Source organism: Oxyura jamaicensis, chromosome 3 (genome assembly GCF_011077185.1).
Source record: "Oxyura jamaicensis isolate SHBP4307 breed ruddy duck chromosome 3, BPBGC_Ojam_1.0, whole genome shotgun sequence".
Classification (NCBI taxonomy): domain Eukaryota; kingdom Metazoa; phylum Chordata; class Aves; order Anseriformes; family Anatidae; genus Oxyura; species Oxyura jamaicensis.
The window spans coordinates 17,474,692-17,491,831 of record NC_048895.1 but is presented as its reverse complement, the minus strand read 5'-3'; the positions used below and the strand labels follow the sequence as shown (position 1 = coordinate 17,491,831).

General features: G+C 34.9%; 1 protein-coding gene across 2 annotated transcripts in view; it reads left to right on the top strand.

Moving 5' to 3' along the window:
• FEZ2 (fasciculation and elongation protein zeta 2) overlaps window positions 1–16,843 on the top strand; it is a 31,023-nt gene extending 14,180 nt beyond the window's left edge. For both annotated transcript variants that reach the window (XM_035321593.1, XM_035321592.1), the window contains 3 exons: window positions 3,599–3,674; window positions 6,299–6,364; window positions 12,783–16,843. In XM_035321593.1, the coding sequence (XP_035177484.1) occupies window positions 3,599–3,674; window positions 6,299–6,364; window positions 12,783–12,799 (159 nt within the window). In that variant the 3' untranslated portion in view covers window positions 12,800–16,843. The remainder of the gene's footprint in view (window positions 1–3,598; window positions 3,675–6,298; window positions 6,365–12,782) is intronic.
• Window positions 16,844–17,140: the final 297 nt, after the last annotated feature.

Genomic DNA, 17,140 nt, shown 5'->3' with positions numbered 1-17,140 from the left:
TTACTAATAAAGATACAGGTAAACAGCAATAATTAATCTATTTTAAATAGCATATTTTTCCCGTAAGTCAACATTGTGCTAGTCCCTCTTTTGATTCTCAGACTTCTTCACTTTTTTCTCTTTGACTACCTCCTAACTTTCTAAGCATAAGTATCTTATCCATTTATTTGCAATGTCACTAATGGGTTAACACTTCCAGTTAACTTACTAATAACGTTCTTCACAATGATTGTGCTTTTTCCCCTGATTTATCCTATACTATATCCTTGTTGGCTGGGATATATTTTGTTTTCCTTTCCTGTATCCTAAAGCCAAACATGGAAATAGCAAGAGCTTAAAATGAAAAACAGTGGAGAAAGGTAGGAAAGTGTGATACCAGTTCTTTCCTGATTTAGTCCTGGAAGACCATTTTTTTATGGCATTTGTTTAAAGTCTCTTAATTGAGAGCTTTTTTCTGTAAGTGCTGTCTAAGTAATGCTATGAAACTTTGCCTACAGCTCCTGTGCTTGTAATACCTATTGTTTTTTTCACTTGTTTGTTTTTCCTTTTTCATTTTACCAAACTGCGGCTTTTAAAATGTTGGTGTCTTTTTCTTAATGCAGCAAATTAGAAAAGAGAAAAAGTATTATTATATGCCCAATAATGGCTGAGTTTAATCTAATTCTGTTTAGTGCTGCTCTCAGAATATTAGAATGGTTTTCCAGGGTTTTCATTATGAACTCAAGTTCAGGTGTTTTCTGCTAGCTGGAACTATCTGGAGTTGTGTTGAATAAAAATCATAAGGGCAGACAATTTCTTGTACGCCTTACAAGGTAGAAGTTCCTACCCATTCAGTCAAAGCATAAAGCTCCTGACATGTTCAGTTATTTCAGAACTCTCTTCAGTCATTTTGCCACCTTTAGTATTTTCTGGGTAGTACTACTCTGACAGGTAAGCAGGTACTTTCCTTTTTAAAGCTTTAGTCTTCTTTTCTTCTTTTTGTCTTTGAGACCTGAGTAAAAATTACTTAGAATTTTTCAGCATCTTCACTGATGGTAGAATTTAAAGAGAAACTTCCAGTGAGAACCACCAGTTCCTATCTGATAGTGCAGTTGGACAAGAGGAAGAAAAAAAAAACTGAATAAAAAGCGTCAAAATGTTGGCAGTTCTTTCTGTGATCGTATCTCCAGAAGGAATTTCAGGCTAGTCTTCTTTGTTTAATTTTTTAGGCATTTTGAACATTTTTTATGTGTGGTTACAGATTACAGTGGGGATTGCTGCTTATCATATTGTCAAATCTGTGTCAAAAATGTACAGGTTACGGTAGATTTAACATTTGGGCATGTCAGTAAGCTGTACTTGAGACACTGTTTTTGCCTTCTCAAAACATGTTATCTTTCACACAGCAATTCAATGAATGAGTTTTAATAGTGCTGTCATAAAGACTTACAGCAGGAAAGTACTGGTGAAAAAATAAGGTGATTTGGGGAAAATAAATTATGTGATTGTTGATTTCTTTGTCGTAAAGGAAAATTGGTGGGTAGAGTTTACAGGGGAAGGAGAACAGGTGCTGTGTATTTGGTCAGATCTGATTTCTGAGTTGATTTATCTGGTTTCATCTCTGACATATGCAGATTTAACATCCTGGTATTTAGCTATTTATTTTCTTACTTTTAGGAATAATGCAAATCTCTTATGATACCTGCTTGTTTACATCTGCTGGAACAGAAAAATTAGAATTGGAATAGAAATCAAAAATTGCCTCTTGGATAGTTACCTTGGAAGCACTGCATACTTTCCTCTGCTGTGCGAGGTGTATGTGAGAAAATGCTGAAGTACTAGGGAAGGAGTAAAGTGCCCTGTGTTTGCATGAAGTTTTGGTGAGGTGTCAGTACAGCCTATACACTGTACTCCCTTAAATTATACAGGAGCAAGTCTGTCCAGCTTTTAGGCAAAGGATAAGCTTGGACACCAGGTGTGTGATCCCACTGTAAACATGGCAGTGGTTGTAGCTGGGTTTGGCAACATTAACACTTCTTCAGCAAAGTAAACCTCTTCTCCAGAGCCCAAGTTACACTTGACTCTTGCTGAAGTGCTGTGCTACAGAAGGATACCTGGTATGCAATGTATTTTGTCGTTGTTACCTGAATCACATCTCTCAAACTGAATGAGATTAAAAGTTGTTATATCCACTACCACAGTGGAACCCAGAAAAAACGTTCCAATTAAATTCTTAAAAATTGAATTGATGGAGATTTCATTAGGAAAAATTCCAGTGATTTCAGCACTATTGAAATGCAGACCTCTTTAAGAATATACATTCACATAGGCTACATAGTAGGGTGTAGCCTAAATTCAGTTAATAAAAGTCTTAGAGCAACAGGTTTACTTCAAGAATTTCAAAGGAAGTCTTGACTGTACTCCAGATACAAAAATCCTGAAAAAAAATGTGAATTATATTTGTTGAAAAGCTGATGAGAATGAAAGTTTTCAATAAAGACTAAACTGAAAAAACGTGGAGTTGGGATGATACTATCTGCTAACATACTTGACTATTAAAACTGAGAATTGAAATAAAAATCCAAATTACGGGCTCTCATGATTAATTAGGCTTGCTCTGTTCCTTTTGGTTGGAAGTATGTAAGATCAGAAGGTGAAAGGTGTCTGTTCATTTTCACCTAACTGTAGCATTGACTATTTTTCTTTGTGCAGAGGACAGATCAGCCTCAGAGCTGGGAACGCTCAGGATCCTGGGGGTGTTTCATGTACTTAGAGTTAAGCAGTCACTGGGAAAATCCCTTGGCTGTTCTGAGACTGTTCAAACACAGCATGTGCTGAGTCTGAAGAGTTTTTCAAATATTTGTCAGTACACTTGGACAAACCTGAACACCTTATTTCATGTACCTCCTGCAGCCTCCATCAGTTGTGCTCAGGAATTTTAAAGAAAAGCTGATGCAAAGCTGATGGCTATCACTTTCCCAAGTGATTTGAAGGCAACATAAATATTTACCTGGAAATATGTTTGTTTATTTTTAAATGTACTTACTGGGAACAACTACTTCCTGATTTTTGATAGGACTGGTGTCACTTGCTTATAATATATTATACAATAGTTTAGAAGCCCATGTGAAAATTGTCCATCTGCATTTTGTAGTGTTGTTTGAGAGGAAGTGCTGAAGTGGCTGTTCTTCCAGCTGTTGTTTCAATGTAAGAAGTACTTTAAATATATGAAGGACTTGAGGTTTTCCAAGAAAGCGGAGAGGAAAAATTTTTGCTATTTTGCTAAAGGTTTTACTATTGCTGTGCTCTAGGTTCAGAGGAAGAAACCTGGTGGATATTATACACAGATTTTTTGTTTGTTAGGATTTTTATTTTGCTTGTTTGTTTAGTGTTTAGCTACGTGGGATATAAAGTGATGCTTATGTAATTTGGAAAAAAAATAGTTTGGCTTCTGTGATAATAGCTTTGGGGTATGAGAGGTAGAATCATTTGTGAAATACGATCTTTTGAAAAGCTTTTATTTATGACTAGTGATTTCAATAGCTACACTGTGCACAAAAGTCACGTAACAGAAATAGCATTAAAGGGCTTTCAAGTAACTCTGTTTTTCATTTGACAGTATTTAACGACCGTCATTCCATATGAGAAGAAGAATGGACCCCCATCTGTTGAGGATCTTCAAACGTTAACCAAAAGTGAGCATGTGAAATTCCCCTCACTGATCCTGTCTTCCTTTTATTTTGAACATTATTTGCATCAACCGATGAATCACTTATTTCTTTCCCTCTCTCCCTGTGGCATTTATGTAAATTTGCATGATTTTTAACCATACATTTTGGCCAGTTTCTCCTCGTCTTCTGAGCCTTCATACAATATTCCTTTTCAAGCTATTTTCTGAAACCCTGAAGGCTTAAAAACTTGCATGTATCAGAAAGCCTAAGTTCGCATATTATTTCCATAGATGGAGCCTTATGGAAATACCTTACCATATGTCATGGAATTATCAGCGATGTCTCTCTGCTACCTTATGGAACCCAAAATACCCCTTTTTGTTTAAACTTGCTGAGGTTATTGTGGTTACTTTAAAGACAAATTTGAATGAATGCTGGAACACTTATGATTATTTGTCTAATTGTACTTCATTGCCTTTAAAGTTGCCTGCTTCTCTCTGTTGGTGATTTGGGGTGGGGAGTGGAGATTGGTTAATAAATGTTAGTAATTAGGGAGTGTAAACCAAGCCTGAGTTTAGACAGTGTTCTAAATAGACCTTTTTTCCCATCTTTTTTAGGCCAGATTCTCAAAATTATTTATAAGTTCTAAGTCATCTGCGTTTTACTCTATTTTGAATGAAAATTAAGTTTATATATTTTTTAAAAATATTATTATTAAAGTGATTAAATACAGCAGAGCTTCTCTGGGAATCAATGTCATCTACTTCATTTGAGGTATATACGAACGGTTTAAAAACAGATGGTAAAATGTCTTGATGTATTTGATCAAATGTTTTGCGGTTGGAAGGGACTATGATCAGCTAGTCCGACCGCCCTGCCATGGGCAGGGATTTCTTTCATTAAGTCAGGTTGCCCAAAGGTTGATCATACCACACTGCAGGGCTTTGAATCTAATGACATCTTAAGCTACTTTTCAGCTGCATAGGTGGATGAAGGATAGTGAGAAACTGGTTTTTCGTTTCCTGGAAAGAGAAAATAAATATTGGAAAGCTTTGTCCAAAGCTTTGTTTTACTCTGTAATTAAGATCACTCATGTCTTGCTTCATCATAAAAGTTGGAATAAAATGCTCTTTATACTTGGAGCTTAGTCACACATGAAGAATTTGGAGATTATGAAATTCTGCTATTCGAGATAATTCTGTGCTTTTGGTTCTTTCAGTTGTGTCAAGAGCACTTAAGGAATTGTCATTGCTTTCAATTATGGAGTAACAGACAAGCTTATATGTGTCAAGTTGCTTAATTTTGTGCCATTTTGGTTTTTTTAAACGTGTACTGTAAGCCAGCAGTAAAAATAATTCCTGACATTCTTACATGCTTACATACTTCTCAAAACATGAGAGATGTAGTACATAAAAAAAAAAAAAAGGTCTTTTAAACATTTTTATTGCTTAACTAAAGCAGTGCTTGTCTGCGGTGCATATCTACTAAATTCCTGGAAAAAAAAAAGAGCAGCTCTAAAAAGTAGGTAAAGCCATGAGTCACTCTAAAACACATACCCCTAAATAGTCTGATTTTCCTCATGCTTTGCAGATACAACCTTGGGCAGGAAACTTTCCATAAGTATAAAGGGGTATTTGGCACCTAAATCACATTCAGAATTAGTTTCTTTTGAGTCTTTGAAAAGATCAGGAAAGATCTATGGAGCAAGCTCCTTGTCATCTAGGAGAATATTTATGTAATCTTCTTTTAGATTCAGATATCTAACTCAGTTGCAATTCAGTCAAAGGTTAGAAAACAGTTTCCTTACTATTTTGAAGGAAGATGGGTTTTTTAAGAGGGCAGCTTAGGCTAAACATACTAGGTACCTAACTACATGCAAGTATTGTGTGACTCAGCACAAATATACACTTGTCATAAAACTTGTTCCTTCTTTTCAACCTTTAGGAAACTATTTCAACAGGTTTTCTCTGAATTTGATTCTCTTTGGAACATTTTGATTAGAGACTGTGCCCTTCCCTGTGACTTAGTCCAAAAACATTTATTTCTTCAGAAATACTCAAGGATGGACAATTTTAATTTGTTATCAGTCTCAAAAAATGGCACATAAGCATTATTCTAAGTTAACTCCAAATTCAATCATATTTATGATTTTTCAAGGCTACAGCTGTTAATGGTTACTATTTTGGATGGGAAACATTTTTAACCAGTCATTTACAGCAGTGTTTCTCCAGAAAAATTGAAGTATTGCATGATTCCAGGTGAAGAACAAAAACAGAAATTAATTAATAGAGCATGCTTCTCTTACATAGGTTCTCCAGCCCTCCAGCAGTTGTTAGTATATTTCAGTTTTGAATCTGGTGATTTCATTTAGGCAACGTTTCTCATGGGGATGTGCTTTTTCTGTTGTCATGACTGATGATGTTGTAATTAACCATGTAGAATGGGTCTCTACTATCCATTTTCTGTGGAGTTCAATGAGAATTACACAAGTGAAAGGTAGAGGGTTTTCTTGATAGTATAATATGTAATAACCGTATGAGTAGTAGAAACAGCTTCACTATTTTTATGAGGGGGCTTGTCTTTAATTTATGACTAAATATCTGAATTGTTTTTTTTTGTTTTGTTTTGTTTCTGTTTTCATGCTTTAGTCCTTCATGCCATGAAAGAGGATAGCGAGAAAGTGCCAGGCTTGTTAACAGACTATATTTTAAAGGGTGAGTATGTTTCCTAGCAAGGATTTTTTTTTAATTATAAGTTAACTTACTCAACATACAAGGTGTATTTGAAAAGAATAGTTGTGCAGTATTCATTAATTGTGTTGCTTTTTAGCCACACAAGGCTCCCCTCATGTCAGGGGCTGGTGAGCATATAGTTCATAAATAAAAAGTGTTACTTTTGTTCATGTTAATACAATATAGCAATATAGCTGAATGACATCAGCAAGAGCAAGGTAGTCTGGCTTGCAAAATTAAAATGGGTGTAGTTAAAAACCTGTGAGATACAGAATGAGAACTGAAGCTATGTATGGTTGTAATGCATTTGCTAAATTAAGTGCTTATAGCTTTTTTAAAAAAGTGTTACCTTCAGATTAATATTATTTTTTTACATTTACTTGTTTCAACTTCGTCACCTTTTATTTAAAGTTTGTGTGGTAATGGTTTATTTTCCAGCCTCCAGTGCATAGTTTTTATTAACAGAATGCCAGACGTTGAAAATCATTGCTTGCTTTAGCTCTAAGGAGTTGTTCCAGGTAGTTTCCAGGCCATTAAATGCTTCTCTGATATTTTTTGCCAAGATCTTAAAAATGTTTACATTCTTACTTAATCATTGACAGGTACATGGTCCCATCTTCTTTAGTGTTTAAATACGCATCAAACTCCCAAGATCTAAACAAACAGGTGTACTGGAGGAATGACTGATGCCATTTTATTTGCCACCCAAGCATACATAATGTTCTGCTTCAACTTCATACATTGCAAAGTTTTTCATCTCTTTTGGTATCATGTTTTCCAAGTCTTGCTATTTTTTTCAAATATAGTAATTTGACTTGATTTCTCCCATGTGTTTTTAAAAAGGTTTTTCTGTTTCTTACAAAGATGGTAACCACACATCTCAAAGAGATTTGAAAATGCTTTCAGGTTAAAGTTGTGGATGAAATTTAGTGTGCTGTTGCTTCAGAAAAACGGAAAGGAGAGCCACACAGTATTCTAGAAGCTTCAACAGACTCTCTGTTCAAAGAGACTCATTTCTAATTTCTGTGTAGCACTGCAGAACTACCATATATGGAAAGAATGCCGAGGTCCTTTCAGTTGATTTCTTTGATTTCTCCATTGTTTACTTAGCCTTTCTAAAAATCTTTCTTATGCTAGACATGTATTTGCTTATGAGCTGAGAACCACTTAGGCTGAAGATTTTTTTCATGTTGATGGCACTAAGCTTTAGTTCTGTGAAGTAGAATTTTTGACCCAGGAGGATGAACTATTGGCAGTAATTAAGGCTGTTTGCTTTTCATTGTAATACATCTGGTAGAAACTGATGGTTAATGTTCATTACAGCATCTCCTCTTTTTAAAGAGTATCTAGAAAAGCTTTTAAATTACTTGTATACTGAGAAGGAAATGAATGCCTTGGGAAACAGGAATCTTCTGCATAGAAAACTTGTAAAAACAGATTAGCTGGACATATGGCAGGATGATCTAAGAAGCTTGATGGTGAGGCTCATTCCTACTTCTGCATGGTCATGACTTCGAAGTCATCAGGAGTGTCGTACCAGCTAGTTGCACCAATAACAAAAAACGTCATGCTCACATTAAATGTGTTGGATCAAACAGTTCTTCATATACTTTCAGGGAAGTACTGTTATCTCTAAATTGTAAAACACAAATGATGGGTGTTTGAAGAGTAATTTCTCACTCACATTACTCATACTGAAAGGAGGAGATGACTTCCTCTCAGCTACTATGATTACTGAATTAAGTAATCAGGAGCTAAGGCTTTCTCACTCTTCTGGGGGTCTGTTTGCACAGTGGCCAGCAGAGCTACTCAGCACAGAATCAATCTTCTGTCACCGTAGCCTTAACTGAGCTTTGTATTGCTATGTTTAGATAGCTAAATATTTCTAGCTCACCTGGCAGCATTGTATTATTATGTAGATTTATCCTGTAGAACTGGCAAAATCTTAAAACTTCAGAAATAATTGGGATCTGTTTCTCTTCTGTTTCTGCTGCTAATGCTTCTGGCCTGAAGCCTCACTGAGACTTTATACATGAAGAGTACTTCCAGACACCTGCCTGTTGTCCAAAAGTTAGAGCTTGTTAAAGGGAGATCAGATGATTCTAAAGCATAATTTGAAAGAACTTTCAGCTCAGCTTTTGTATGTGAAATTCCAGCCTATCTCCTGAATTTAAAGTAAAAGGAGTAACCTGCTTTTTCAAGAGTCCATTGTTGTTGGTTTTTTTTTTTACACTGGAAAGATTAAAAATGTGTTGGGCAAGGTGAAAATGATTATAAGGATTCAGGGGTTTTAATTTGTTTTCCAAAAGAAATTGGAGGATAACAAGTTCTGGACCCAGTAATCGTGTGTGTGGTGTAGTGATAATTATATCCATTTTGCCTTTGTTTACTCTGTGAGCCAGCTATGGTCTTACACTGAATGGTTTTCGTCTCTTTTTATTAAGCCTTAATCAATAAATGTATTTTTGAAACTTGTGAGTTATATCAGCAAAGATGGGTAGTTAAAATCTGTTATTTTAATTTGAGGATTATTTTTCCCAATATTCCAACAAAAAGAAGGCAGTAAATTATATGTGACAATAGGAATTGTGTATCTTTATGGGAAATCAAGTTAGAGTGGAATTTGTCTGCATAGTTATGAGCTTTCCAACTCTATATTACTTTTTACACAGCAAATAAATATTTTACAGACCCTTAATAATCTTCTTAAAGCAGCACTCTTATTTTTTATTTATTCTATGTTTCTTTAAAAATCAGAACACACTAGTCTTATGTGGGTGTTATGACTGTCCGCAGAATTAGTAGTAAAAACCCAGATATTGTCACTTACCACTGAAAAGTCACTTTGTTCAGAATCAAGAGATAAAGGACAAGTATCAGTGAAAAAGTGATTCTAACAATTTCCGTAGTATTGTTGGCATAATATAATGAGACTAATAAAAGAAGAATGCTGTGAACCTGGAAGGTGAATGGAATCATAAGATCAACCTGTAAGTGTTTATTTTACAATAAATTTTAGTGCTGCTTTTCTGATAAATTCTTACTTTAATATCTTCTTGTTTCTCTTTTCAGAATTTCCTAGTGTTTTATAGAAGTGTCATCTTGAATATTTTGAACTAAATGTAAAAGTAATTATAAAGTTTGTGAAAGACTAAATTTGCTTCGTGTAGGAGGACACACCAACCCCACCATATGTGTCATCTAATACTTTATATCTTCATTTAATGATGACTGAGTAACTTTGTTTTGGCAAGGCATTTTGGTCAAGAGCTGGGGAATGGCGCTGGAACTTGAAAGAGAGATCTGCAGCTAGATTTGCTCTTGACCTTCTGTGTTACCGTGGACTTTTTCTTTTTCATAACTTGTAATATGCAAGTGTCAGCTAATGCATCTGAAACACTGGAAGGAGAAATCCTCAGAACATTGGCTGTGCAAATGAGGCATAACAAAGAAATGAAAAAAGCCAATGCGACTCAGAGCTCTTTACACTGAGGCATTACCCTTTTTATGTTAGGAAGAAAGAAAAATATGCATTTCTGAACAGGTTTACTAGTTTTCAAAATGTCTGTTTTTTTTTTTTTAAATTATTTTTAAGCATCTTTTCCCAATTTCCGCTGCCCCTTTGTGTCCCCCAAAATGTTAAAAATATATTATTTATATGTATTCCATTTAATTTTGTCCTCATATGTAAGTCCCTTTTTCCAGTGATCAATTAGCTCTCCCCTGGATCTATTCCATAGGGAGTACCTCTTCAGAGGTGCGTGCGTTTTGGAAAGCTGGCCAATGTACATATTCAGTGTAGAATATTGTACGCTGCAGTAACTTCTCTTGTTCATGTTACTCCTAGTACAAACAAAATTCTTTGAGGGTTGATTTGGTTAGCTTATTTGGGGGGTGGGGGAAGGGTATTTTTCTTTTTCAGTGAACATTTTTATTCAGAAATTGGAAACCAAAAGTAAGGGTAAGGGACTTATAGATTTGCTTTGCAGGTATGTAGTAGTTCTCCCAACAGCATATGGTTCATTTTACAGATTCAGCATGGAAATAAGTGTTAATGTGGAATTGATCAGCAATTGTAATTGTCCTTGCATTTTTCTGAATATGATTCTTTTAATACATTAATTTTAATACATTAATTTTATTACTATACTTTATCACTAGGGATCGTGAAGTAGAAACTGAGATTTAAAAGAGAGTGGAGGTGCATCTGCTGACAGTGAAGTCAAACCAGCAGTGTTCAGTTCTTGATCTTAGAAAGTACACTTTCAGACTAAAGCTGGCAGTTTAGATAGCTGACTGCATTTAAATGCTGCTTATCCTCGTCTTTCTACTGATCTTTTTTGATAGTTTAGCAAATGCAGTGTGCTTTGAAATCATTGCATCTGTTTCCATTAAAAGGCCTATGCAAGCAAGCTTACTTGTGCACAAATTAACTGTCGTAACATGTAGCTCCATTGTTTTTAGGTATCACAACAAGAATAGGTGCTAAATCCTTAGATGAAAGCATGTTTTTATTGACTATATCCATTGATTTTCTTTTTTTGCAGAAGCTTTTGGTCTGTCTTCTTGTTTGTATAGTGTAATCCCTTTGTTTGTTAAGATTTATTTGTCAAGAACGATAATGCAACAAATAGTAGCATTATTACCACTATTATACTCCTTGGAGTATCCAAGTTTAGGTTGTTTTCTGAAGAAAATGACTCAATGCAGTTCTGTTGTCTGTCTCTTTGGGCTCATGATTAGTATTTGCCAATTTCATCCTCATGTGACAAAGAGAAGGGTTGCAGGAATAAAAAAATGCATTTCACAAGTATACTTTATAGAATTGCATGAAGGAAGGAAGGAAGGAAGACCGAAATCACTGTTTCTGTTGGGCTAATGTCTACTGGCATTTCAAATCCAACATCCAGCTGGCCACTTAGCCTTTAAGTATTTGCATACCAGTAGGTATACTTACAATAGCTCCTATTAATCTGGGTGGCATGATAAGAAGAACAAACAATAGGGGATAACCTGCTTGGGGTTCACAGCAGATTTAAAATAGAAGCTGAAGTAGGAATGGAAATTAGCTAATTTTATTTTTATGGAGGTAAGGAGGGATATCTGAAGAAATCTGCAGAAAGCCAGGGTACCTAAATTGAACTAAACAAGCAAATCAATACATTTCAGATACACAATCAGAATTTTATGGATAAGTTGTCTGGTATCACATCTAGACATGTTATTTCAGGATTACTAGTTTTTACTTTTGTTTTTACAAAATTTGGAGCTTTAACCTTATTTAGTGGAATAACTTTGGGATAGAATTTGTTACCAGTTTGTGTGTTACAGTACACAAACAGTGAATAAATCATTCACTGTATCCCTGCAAGGTAGTTTTTCCTCGATTTAATTGAAAATGTGAAGTGTAAATAACTGCAACATTCTTAAAGCATAATTAATGTGTGTATGTGTGTACCAATAGCTAAAATAAATGCTTTTGAAATCAGTTGTATCCTGACAGTAAACTGCTTTGAGATAGAGTTATTGCTAAGCTCTGTGTTCTTGTCCAGTTGTCCTTAATTGCAATGTAAAAATACAATGCTAAAAATAATATGCTATATGTTGTCAGTGAACACAGATTTTGTGTAGTGTTATTTTCTTTTAGACTTTTTTCCTGAACGTAGATGCCATGAAAGTAGAATCATTTTTCATCTTGCAGCTTGTTTTCCTATTACTTGTCTGATCTTTTAGGCTTCTAGTAAAGGCAAAACAAACAAGCAAACAAAAAGGTTTATTGTTTTAAATTAATAAAACAAGAACTTAACCCTTGTTCTATCCATAAAGTATGCAAGTATGTCATATAACAGGAATATTTATTTTCTTGTCTTTGAAGTTTCTGTTTGTTACACCTGACTTCTTTATTTGCTTTTGTGTTGTGCTAGCATTGGTTTGAAAGCTGGATTGCTCTGAGGTTTGTCTTGTATGTGAAACAGGAATGAGAAGCACATGAAGGACATGTCTTGTCTTCCCACTGCGTGTGATTCAAGTACATGCACCAGATTTAGAAACTAGAATTAGAATCCCAAATTGTCAGTGCATATTTTAAAACATAACTGCATGTGTCACCTTGTTTTTAATGTTCTGTTCTCTAATAGAACACCACAAAAAGCCCTGTTTAAGACATGACCTTTAGTTAACTCATTTCTGGATAATATTAGTTAAAAATAGTGGGGTGTGTCATTTAATTCCCTTCTCAGAAGAAGATGGTATCTTAATTGTGAATTTCAACTAATTTCTAGATTTTATTGTGTTACTGATAGGGTAGGATTCAACACTTAATTGTTTTTAGTATATGCAATACTTTTTTACAGAATAACTTCACTCATGTTTACCAAAATGTATTTGTGGTCTTTTGCAGTTCTGTGTCCTACATGAAGAGGGCTGCCTTTCAGAATTAATTGTGCTCCTTCCTGTGATGAGAAGCTTTCCATGGATATAACTCAGTTTTTGTTTTATTTTTTTATTTTTCCATTTAGTACTATACCTAAACCAGTAGGCATTTACCTCCTCCGTGTGTGTGTGGATTTTCTGATCCTGCAATACATCCTCTGGGCATGACAACTCATCCATTTTAACTTAATAGTGCAATGAACTGGAGCAGGGAACAAGCACTGTACAGTTTTACTCACATTGTTCTGGCTTTTTAAAGTCTATTTTTACATTGTATAGCATGTAGTAAATCCTCCTGCACATTTTGTTGTTGGAAGGAAAAGAAAACTTTGAATAATGTAAATAAAATATAAGACTAGTTTTAAGGAATTCATATTTAAAAACATCCTTAGTTCTTATAGCAAAAATGATCGCAGTCCAAACCTGAGAAAAAGATTCAGATGAGTTCTTCAGGAAGCACTCCAGAACAGTGTTGGTGGAAGTTCATTTTTGACATTTCTTTTTAAACAGTAACTTAGTTTGAAGTATGCACCATTATTGCTCACATACTGAATTTATGAACCGTATTCTCTAATGATTTGGCATAGTAATTGTATCAAGTATCATTGTTACCTAACAAACATCAGAGTAATGTGTCATATTTAATTGTTTTTTATTTTATTAATGTTCATGTGGCTCAGATATTCTCCCATATTGCTGCTATTATTTTACTGTTTTTAATAGGTGTTTGATCTTAATGAATATGCTTCAATATATAAACATTTTGAAAGGCTGTATCTTTTTAAAAATACATGTACAGTTTGGGGGGAAAAAAAAAAAAATTGCACCTGGATTCCAAGTTAATATTATCTTGAGACTTTGGTCATTGTGTATCTTCAAGCTTTACTACAAATCTCTCATGTATGCACTATCTCCTCTATGATGATGTATCTGCGTTCAAACAGATGAGAATGTATTTTGCAAATCCTGTAAAAGAAACATACCCTATAATCTCAATATTAAATATTTGTCACAAATCATTTTGCCAGTCTTAAAGATTAGATTGAAATATAAGGACTACTACTGAAAACAAATGAGCTATTTTCTAGTCTGAATTCCTATTAATTCTATACCAGATTTTAGTACTATATATATGAAAACACTGGCAGGTAAGATTATAAAGAGATAAATGTCTCTTCTTCAGACAGCTGTTTAAAATCATCAGTTTTCTGTCCTTAGGCTGATTCATTTTGGTCAGTAAAGCAGTCAGTTTGAAAACAGCTTCATAATGCTTTGCTAATTTTTCTAAAGAGCTTGGCATTTTTCTTGTCTCCCTCTTTCTGTTGCCAAAATTATCAGAGCTTAAAATTTTCATCCTCCCTCCCCCTCCTCTCCCCTCTCCTGATGGCCATCTTGCCAGCCTGGTCAGCAATAATGGGTCTTCTGTGTAAGTGTGTCATACATGAGAAACATTTTATCCTTGCTTCATTCTGTTTCATTAGTGGTTTCTGTAGCAAGAAAGAAGCCATTTTTTTTTCTGTAGTTCATGTGTTAGAAGCTCATTATGGCATGTTTTTATATAGAAATGCCTGCTTTTTACTATCAATACCTGAAAATTGACTAAGGGAGACGACCCTGTTTTTTTTCATCTTTTTTTTAAAATGACGTATTTTAACACATTTTGTCTCAAAATGAGATATCATCAAAGATTTTTTTAAATCTGCTTCTGAGGCCTGAAGTGTCTTTTAAATGGAAGGAGGGGAAAAAAATAATTGCAAGAAGTATGGACAAATTCTGTGGTGTTAGTTGTAGTGAGCCGCATTTTGTGATTTAGTCACTAAATACTAAACGTAGTAAAACTTGTAAGAAAACCAAATGCTAAAAAATAGCATTAGCTTCAGTGTGCCAAACATCTGCTTGGGTATATTATGCCCTTCATCAGACTTATAAAAAGTACCTGTTCAGATTCTGAAAACAGACCTATTTACCTTGTATGTAAAATCCTGGCATTAAACAACAGTTGCCAAAGCCATGTTTTATATGGCAAGTATTTTACATATACATATCTGTATATATAAAAGTAAATCTTAACACACACGAGTAAAAAGAACCAAGCAAACCTGCTTTTCTGCTGAGCGCTATGTACTTCAGTTTCTCTGTAATGCATCCTTTTTCGAGATCCTGTATTGAATCTTGCATTCTTTCAGCGAGCTGGACGACTTCATTCCTTTCAGTTTGTGTGATAGCTGTAAGATGGCCACCCAAGAGTATTTGCTGGCAAATATCTGAGATTTGGAAAAAATGCATTTTTACCAAAGTCTCTTCAGTTTTTAACATGAAGAGTCCTGGAAGCAATGCTTTCTTAACATCAGTGAATTATAAGTTACTTAAAGATAGGTGTTTGATTTAATAGCCTTTTTTAAATCCAACCTTTCTTGTTTCTTATTTTTAGCAATACAGTTATTTCATTTGATGAGATTAGTCACTTACTGACATAATGAAATTTTGAGTGAAGGGCTACCAGGGAAGCACGTCCAAGGTAGTGAAGAATCCTTAAGTATGTTTTCTTCACTAAGGAAAGAAGCTTGACAACAGTATTGGTTCCTTTATGGTGAAAGATAATGACCAAGCTGGTATAGTAAACTGCTGGTAAAGAATATCTGCTGTTGACCATGCCAGGTAATTGTATCCTTAAGTTTGGATTGGTGGCTTTATAGCAGTAGCACACATCTTTCTTGCTTTCAGACCAGATTACCTTGGATATTCTTTCTGCATGCATGTTGCTTGGAAGCTACAGCTAGCACAGAAAATGGTACTATGCACCGCTTGCCAACAGTGTTGGTAAGTATGTTGATACTTCTGCACAGCCTCCTCATTTCCAAAGGGACGTTTTAAGATGTGGAGTTTAATTCCTGAAATTCGTAATGGTACAGAGTCTGTGTGCTATGCAGCCTACTTCTCCAGCTGTGGCAATAATGGGCAGTGGAGGTCAGCAGCTTCACTTAAATCAGCATCTCTACCCAGTTCAATCAGGAAGGGCCTGGAAGCAAAGCTTTCTAGTGAAGTACTCTCAACTCTGATGCACCACAGCCTCAACTTATTGACTTGTCCCGTCATTCTATGAAGTGTGACCTTCGTTTTGGGTGTTGGGGCTGTTTTGTAATAATAACAATCTCTGTTGGCCTGGTACTATTTTCTCATTTTGATAGCAATATTAATCCTTAATATTTCCACATTTGACTCCAAGTTATCCCTTGATATGAAGTCACCGCAAAATATGAAGAAACCAAAAACTCATCAAGTAGAAAATGAAATCTCAGTACAACATGGATAACGTGGACCTGGAGTCATGTCAGATGAATTTTGCTTCCTGCATCTCTTGGGGACACAGTGTTGTTTAAGCCTAAAGTGAAGCTCTGATTGTTATAAAGGAAATCTACCTGTTGTAATACTAAGATAATGCAATTCATTTTCAAGGTGTCTACAATTTTTCAGGTAGCAGTGACTTTTAGGAAGGTTACACAGGGTATGTCTAATGTCTGAGAAGCATTAGATACCTTCCTTGCGGAGAGTTTCTTATCACTGAAGAATTAAAAGGAATGCTTTGTGTTTTTTTTTTTTGTTTGTTACATTTTTGTTTTGTTTGGGGGAGGTGGGGTTGGGGTTGGGGGATTGTTTTTATTTAAGTGCTTTGTCCTTGATGGTGACATGAAGTATATTGTTCCTTTGCTCACATTCCTTTAACCAAGGTCTAATTCAGGACTTCTTTTTGGTTTTATGTATTGATCGGTGACGATTCTATCAGCTGATCAGCATGCAGTCCTAACAATAATTGGTGAAGAAGCTTTATGAATTGGGAGAATTAGCTACTGAATTTAGTGAATTTTTGTCTGTTTTGTTTTTCTTACCTTTATACTCTTCAGATGTTGAATAGAATCCTGTCATTGCACTAACTGCTACTTCAAACAGAGCTCATAGTTATTTTGTTGTTCATTTTAAACTAGTCTTTGGGTTTTATGTTAACATTATGGAATAAAACATGAATTCTAATTTTCTCTACTCTTGCATGCAGATTTCTAAATTCAAGTATGTATTTCTTGGAAACAGTATGTTATAATTTAACACAACAAGGTGAAAAACTGCAAAGAATGGAAAATGTTTAGGTTTTCTTAATTGGGAGTATGTCTGGAGAATGCCTACAGCTCTTCAAAAATAGGGAAAACAAATTCTGATCCTATATCCATTTCTCTTGATAGGCAGACATACACAATTCTATGGCTTGACAATAATCTAGGCGCTAACCAAGTTAAAGAAAACAACCCAGATTTTCCCAGTGATTGCCTTTTT